The 7,500-nt window shown below is 43.4% G+C and overlaps 1 protein-coding gene across 1 annotated transcript in view; it reads left to right on the plus strand.

Annotated features, from left to right (window-relative positions):
- The window catches only part of LOC143281569 (neuroglobin-like), an 80,797-nt gene that overhangs the window by 66,715 nt on the left and 6,582 nt on the right, over positions 1–7,500 (plus strand). The window contains exon 2 of the mRNA XM_076586801.1: positions 6,750–6,987. Coding sequence (XP_076442916.1) covers positions 6,750–6,987 — 238 coding nt within the window. The remainder of the gene's footprint in view (positions 1–6,749; positions 6,988–7,500) is intronic.

Below are 7,500 nucleotides of genomic sequence, written 5' to 3' on the forward strand. Positions count from 1 at the left end.
GCGGTGAAAGGGTTAATGACAGCCAAACACGAGGAGAAAAAAAAAAGAAAGAAAAGAAACAAAATTACAAGATCCAGCTCATTCTCCTGTGATATTTCTTGCAAGCTAGCTATCAGCCTCATTTCCACAGCCTCTCTGCCAGAGCTTAATACAAGGAAGTGAAAGCGAAAAGGAAGTGTGAAGGAATAGGGATTGATTTGGGCAGAAGCCCGTTACAGGAGGGACAAAACAAACAAGTGGAATTTCAACGGGAGGTGCTCAGTGTTTTTCTCTTGATTCTCCTCCACAGGAGGTGCTGTGCGTTTGATTGCAGCCAAGGGAAGCGATTGATGTTTATTTATTTATTTATTTATTTATTTATTGATATATTTATTTATTGTTTTCATTTCTCTAATTTTCTTTTCACATTAATTATTCATTGATTTTAGCCGTCTGGAAAAAAAACAACATGCACGTTGAAATTGAGCTGAACGCTGGTGATAATTATCACAGAAGATTGTGCATGGAATTTCTTGTGTCATATGTATATATATATATATATATATATATATATATATATTCCTGTTTTTTTTGTTTTGTTTTGTTTTCATGAGGACTCACGTGTTTCTTTCTTCTGCCATTGCAGCGTAGAATGGAAACAACAGAAAGACAAAAGAAAACAAAAACAAAAACACTGAAAGAAAAAAAACGAAACGAAAGGGACATGACACAAAAACTATTCAGTGTGCTATGAAAGGCAAAAACTATTCAGTGTGTTATGAAAGGCAAAAACTATTCAGTGTTATGAAAGGCAAAACCAAGCCCATGGATTTTCCAGGGTTTTTCACCCGTCTTGTTTTCTGATTTATAGAAATATGTTAATGCATTGTGAAATTAAAGAGACAAACGGCTGAAGGTTAACGGTTGGGGGATTGTTCTCCTCAATCACACGGTTGTAATGGCTCGTCCATCTTCGTACTAGCCAATATTCGTTTCTGTTGGACAGAAGAAGAAGAAAAACAACAACAAAACCCACGAAACTCTGAGCGGCTTCTTTTTCCACCCCGTTTTCAGGGAGAAATTAATAGACAAAAATACAAGGTGAGATAAAATTCTAAAAAAAAAAAAAAAAAAAAAAAAAAAAAAAAATTAACCCCCCCCAACCCCCCCCCCCCCCCCCCCCCCAAAAAAAAAACCGCCTTTGTAGAGAGTGTCCATGCAAGAGCAGACAGACCAACAGTTACAGATAGGTGAAATTCAAATTCAGATTCATGCAATTCAGTCGACTTTTTGTGTTGTCAAACTGGAAATAAACGTTCAAGTACCGTGAAGGATGTTTCGACTTGTTTATGCCTCAAAGATGTGACAAACACGAAAGGAATTTTTTTTTTATATATACAAACACACATATTTTGTCCACGAAAATTGGTTTGTGAATCATCATAATGCAGGTCATCACTGTTTTTGTTTCTGTCATTTGGTGTTCAGTACTCTGAAGGGGAGGTCACAAAAGATCCGAAAGCGTTTCATGTTCAGTTTGTGTGTTGTGTCCAAAAGGAGCAGATCTGCAGATGATTGAATTTCCAGATATGCATGATGATTGATTTTCCTGCGTCTGCAATTGAGAAACCTTGGAGGGCATCCTTGCAAGAGACTGATGAAGAAAGAGAGAAAAAAAAAAGAAAGAAAAGAAAGTACGAAAGAAAGAAAGAACAAAAGAAAGAATAACCTCATTGCATCAGACCACAGAGAAAGCAGAAACTAACGATCTTATTTGCTTACTCACGAATTTCTCGTCACCCCTATCCCTACACCACGCCACCCCACCCAACTCCGCACCCAAAGCCTGCTTTGGAACAAGCCACAGTATAGTTTACGGACAGACGCAAGAAGAAGATGCTGCCCTTTCCTGACTGAAGACAAAGAAATCCCAATGTCATTTCACTTTTCTGTGTAAACCTCGTCACTCCTATTTCAACATGATGCAGGTGAAGAAACGAACCCCAAACCCGTCACGGAAGTTTTCCATTTTGCTCTCTACTACTCAGTATACAGTGACAGAACAATTCGGATGAACTGAGACAGATGAAGTCTGTCGTCTAGTATGACAAATGAGTTGACCATCTCCATGTGTTAAATAGTCCAGTTGGTTGTTTATTGTAGGTCCCCACACGAACCTCTTTTCAAATAATAATCTACAGAAGTAGTGCATACAATATTTGATTATTGATGATTTTTTTTGGTCGTAATCACACTTCCCCCGTCCCGCCTCTCACACACACCCTTCCACTATTATGTTTTTTCTTTCTCCAATCACTGACATTCACCCTCTCCATTTTAGATTTTGATCTCTATCTTTTCCACATTCTGTTCTCTCTCTATCTCTCTGTCTGTCTGTCTGTCTCTTCCTTTCTTAGTCCCCTCCTCCTTGCCCCCCTCACCCCCCCCCCCCCCCCCCCCGCCCCTCCCCTCCACCTCAACCGCCCCCCTTTTTATTCGAATATACAGAAATGTCGATTTCTAATTAATAACAATTATCATTATGATAGATGTCACGTGACCGGTCGAGGTTGAGGACCCACCTACAACCCGACAGGCCCCGCGCAATCTAATAAAAGAAAATTTAAGAAAAAATGGGTCTCCGGATCCTCGCACACTCAATTAAATGCAGCCAACACCAAGAATTTGTACATAATACCACACTTTATTCACTCACTCACACGGATATACTGACAACCAAAACAGCAGTGGGGCCTAACTATTTCCCTTAATACCCCCTCCACTCCCCAAACTTACTAACCCGCTAATTCAAATTGCCACATCATAAGTGGGAATGAGGGAAAAATAAATGAGTAAATTACATTCGCTCGAACACGTACACTCACCCCTCTTATGCACTGCTCTCACACATACACACGCATCCTCTACCGTCCATGTACGACTCGCATTAGTTCCGAACACACAGGTCCTTGTCACAAACAACGCACGATGCAGGCAACCACTGGGAGTTCTAGTCTTTCTGTAGACAGATGGGGTGTAAAGCGGCAGTTGTATACGTTGGGGACACCCCTGTGACAGTCTCAGGGTATCACGGGTGCAGGGAAGGATGTGGATGTCCAGGACAATGGCGGACCACTCTTCAGAGCTGTAAAAAGACTCGAGTGAAGAGTCAAGCAAAAATAAAAAAACAACAACAAAAAACAGTACATGTGCTAAAGCAGACACACAGAGGGGTTTCGCACACACTCACATGTACAGCTGAACGCCTTAATACAACCGTAAAAAAAACACACAAAAAAAAAAAAAAAACAATAACAGAATGTGTGCACACAGATATCCATAAATCGGAATCCACAAGGATTAGCAGGGGCACACTGCACTGAAATTAAAGTATGTATCTCAAAATGCAATAATAACAACAACACCAAAAACCTGAAATATATGTCAACGGTCGCTCCCTGTCTATAGAAAAATAAAAACAAAACTAGCATTCTTCACCATTCTAACCTGACTCACCTCAAGAGCTCGTGAAAAAAAAAAAAAATACGGGAGATTAAATCCCTGGAACTAGGACGTAATTCCAGACCTCCTGGTCGGACATAGACCCAGGAAATGTAGTGGCACTGGAGGCCCCAAACCCGAACTGAATCGGTAAAAAACAACCCCTCACTCCAAAACGAATGGAGCAGGAACAGTGACTAGTGCGGCGTTGACGACCGTTGGTCCCTCTCTTCTTCCGGTCCCACAATTCCTTGCTGCGATGCATGCTTCCATTTCCGCCCCAGTACCCCACAACAAAATCGTCGGACAACAGGTTCGTGTTTAGAGCCAAGTCGAAGTGAAACTCTTGGCCGTCGGCGCGACGCCCGCAAAACACACTGTTCTTCCCCAGTTGATCTGACCCGTCGAGGTAGATTCCGTATGAATTGTCCTTATCAAACTTGTAGTTGAGCTAAACAACCGGCAGATATGCATGCACGAAAAAAAAACAACATCAACCTGAGCTGACTAGAGGGAGGGAAGGAGCACACGCTCATTCGCGCGTACACACGCACATGTGCACGCACGTATAGAAATAAAGAAAGAAAGAAGGGAACAAGAAAAAACAAAGCAAACAGCGAAAATCATGACGTATTCGAGGGGTCAAGTTGACCCAAATTCCTTCTTTCTTTTTTTTTTTTCCAACGCTACACTGTCGCACGCAACAATAGAAATGATAATAATCCAAATAATGATAATAATAATATCATTTATTTTCAGTCTAATATCATCATCTTAGAGGAACAGACTATAAATGAATAAACGAACGATCTTATTGGAGTGGGTCCTTAAGTGTGAGTGAAAGCCTATCTTGGATTTACACAACCGTCTCACACACACACACTGCACAGAAAGCAGGGACACAATCCCTTGTTTGTGCCTCTCCCGTTTGTTGGTTTTGAAGAGCTGTTGGCTTGTTTGCCTCAAACATGTTCAGCCCCTTTGCGCAGACCAGTTTCCATTGGTCGCGGACTTTAGCTGCAATCCGCCCCCCCCCCCCTCCCCCCGCCCCTCTCCCCCGCCAGCATGCGGGATCAAGGTCACAGCTCTTCAGGTTGGTCATCAAGGTGTCTTGGTATCTTTTGGAGGGTCGTTCTTGATCGTGGCTTTCATCCTTCAGTCATTACAGCAACATCTACCATTGCCAACTGGCACAAAATGACGTCTCGAGCCATATTTGCATGCTGCTTACACTACAGCTGAAGGAAGGCCACCGTGAACTTGGAAGACCCTGCAAGCGCTTCAAGGACGCCTTGAAGACAAACCTCAAAGCCTGTGACATAGACATTGCTTCCTGGGAAACTGATGCCCTTGACCGCTGTCGCTGGAGGATGCTGTGCTCTAGTGGCATAAAGACGTTTGAAAACAAGAGAATGCTGGCCATTGAGGAGAAGCGTGAGCGAAGGAAGCAGGGTTCAACTTCTGGAGACGTTTTCCCTTGCAACACCTGTGGGAAGTGCTGCGCATCCAGAATCGGCCTCTTCTCCCATATGAGGACACACACCGACAGATAAGCCTGCCTGCCTACTCATCCGTCGGACCGACGGGAGACTCCATCATCACCACACTACAACTATGATAGTAGTATAGAGTGCAGCATTATGATCACATTGGTGGGTGATGGTGGGGGGAAGGGGGCGTGGGGGGGGGGGGGGGGGTTGTGGGGGGTGGGGGTGCTGCAATGTTCAGAGCGTTCAGGACAGAACTCCGTGTCTGTCTTTGTCTGTCAGTCTGTCTGTCCCTCCTCTCTCTCTCTTAACCTTTCTCTCCGTCTCTCTCTCTCTCTCTCTCCCTTTTCCTCTCTCCTCTCTTTCTCACGAGAGAAGGTCTTTTTTTTGAAAGGATTGGTTTTTGATTGCCAATCGATGCTGAATAAATATTTAATGATTGTTCTGCAATACCCTCTCATGAATGGTAATGCCCGTTTCTTGGAGAGAGAAAAAAAACCCACCACCATCCGTCTACATCTCTACACCCACCGACTCCTTCATCTCTTTCTCTGTCTCTCTTTCTCTCAAAATGCTTTATTATATATTATGAAAAAACAACAACAACATAATCTCATGAGATTTCTTTGGAGTTGTTATGAAAATATTTGACTCAGAAGTGCAGACCGTCGTACAGAATTGTTAAGAAATATGGGGGTTTAACAAAATTGCTGTGAATTTTAAATCTATGCATTCATTTGCGTCAAAGAAATGTTGTGGGTTAGACATGTGTACACCCAGTGATTTTGATATACGGTGAGACTAACAGATATATCCAGTATATGTTGATTCTGCGGTTACCTGTATTTGCTATAAGTTTAAATCAGTACAGATGGAAGAGATAGGTTTCCTCGTAAGCCAATGAAATGTTAGAAGAATAAGTTGCTAGCGAAAAGAAGATTTAGAATTCTGATGTGTGTGTTTGAATAACTATGGTACTGGTGATGTGTGAGTAGATGAGAGAGAGAGAGAGAGAGAGAGCCCTTCAGAAGAGAAAGTCAGCGAGAGAGAGAGAGAGAGAGAGCTTCGGGAAAGGAATCCAGAACACACACACACACACACACACACACACGCATGCACGCATGTAAACACACACACACACACACACACACACACACATTTCAGAGAGACCTTCGTAAGATGAAATCAGCACGCGATTCTCGTGTTATTTCAAAGCGTGCAGCAGCCATTGCTGCTGGCCACTTAAGCGAGGAACTCCGAACACACACACACACACACACACACACCTTCCTAATATGAACTCAGCACGTGATTCTCGTGGTTTTCACTGTGTCCACGATCATTGCTGCTGGAGTGAGAGGGATCAGAGAGAGAGAGAGAGAGAGCGTGAGAGAGTGAGAGAGAAAGACAGAGAGATCTCTGCCTTTTTCTTTTACTGTAAAAAAAAAAAAACTTTTAAAATATCAACATATTAAAAGGAAGACCTCAGGTTATCTCATTATAGATAAGAACTTAACTTAGAAGGAATTCTGTTACTGATGATGATGGTTAGGAAGAAGACGATAATAATAATAATAATAATAATAATAATAATGACTCATCATCATCATCATCACCATCAATCAAACAACAAACCACCAAACCCAAACAAAAGCAAAACAACAACAACAACAATAACAAAACTCACTCTATCTTCCTCTCTCTCCCAACCCCCCCCCCCCCCCCCCCACCCACCCCCACCTCCCACCCAACCACCCCCCCAAAAAATAAAACCTCCAACAGTTTCTTCGAGACGGAGCCAGACCTGAAGATGATGTTCCCCAAGATCATCCGGCTGAACGAAGTGTCCCAGCTGGAGTGGTACGTGGACCGGGACATGCTCCAGAGGCACGCGGTCACCGTCATGGAAGCTTTGGGAGCCGCCGTGGAGAGTCTGGAGGATTCGCACTTCCTCAACAACGTCCTCATCGCCCTAGGGCAGACCCATGCCAAGCGAAACATGAAGGCCGTCACGCTCAAGGTTGTTGTTGTTGTTGTTGGTGGTGGTGGTGATGGTGGTGATGTTGTTATTTGTCTGTCTGTGGTCGTCGTTATCGTTATCGTCATCATTATCATAATTATCATCATCATCATAATTATCATCACCATCCAGACCCATGCCAAGCACAACACGAAGGCTGTCACGCTCAAGGTTGTTGGTGGTGGTGGTGATGTTTGTGTGTCTGTGGTCGTCGTCGTTGTTGTTGTTGTCGTCGTTGTCGTTGTTGTTGTTGTCGTCGTCGTCATCGTTGTTGTTGTCGTTGCCTTCATATCATCAACCAGACCCATGAAGGCCGTCACGCTGAACGTTGTTGTGTGTTGGTGTTGTTTGTGGTCGTCGTTGTTGTCATCGTTGTCATTGTTGTCGTTGTTGTCGTCGTCGTCATCGTCGTCATCATCATCCAGACCCACAACAAACGTAACATAAAAGCCGTCACGCTCAAGGTAGTGTTGTTGGTGGTGGTGGTGTTTGTCTGTGATAGTCGTCGTCGTC

This window comes from Babylonia areolata, chromosome 4 (genome assembly GCF_041734735.1).
Source record: "Babylonia areolata isolate BAREFJ2019XMU chromosome 4, ASM4173473v1, whole genome shotgun sequence".
Lineage (NCBI taxonomy): Eukaryota > Metazoa > Mollusca > Gastropoda > Neogastropoda > Buccinidae > Babylonia > Babylonia areolata.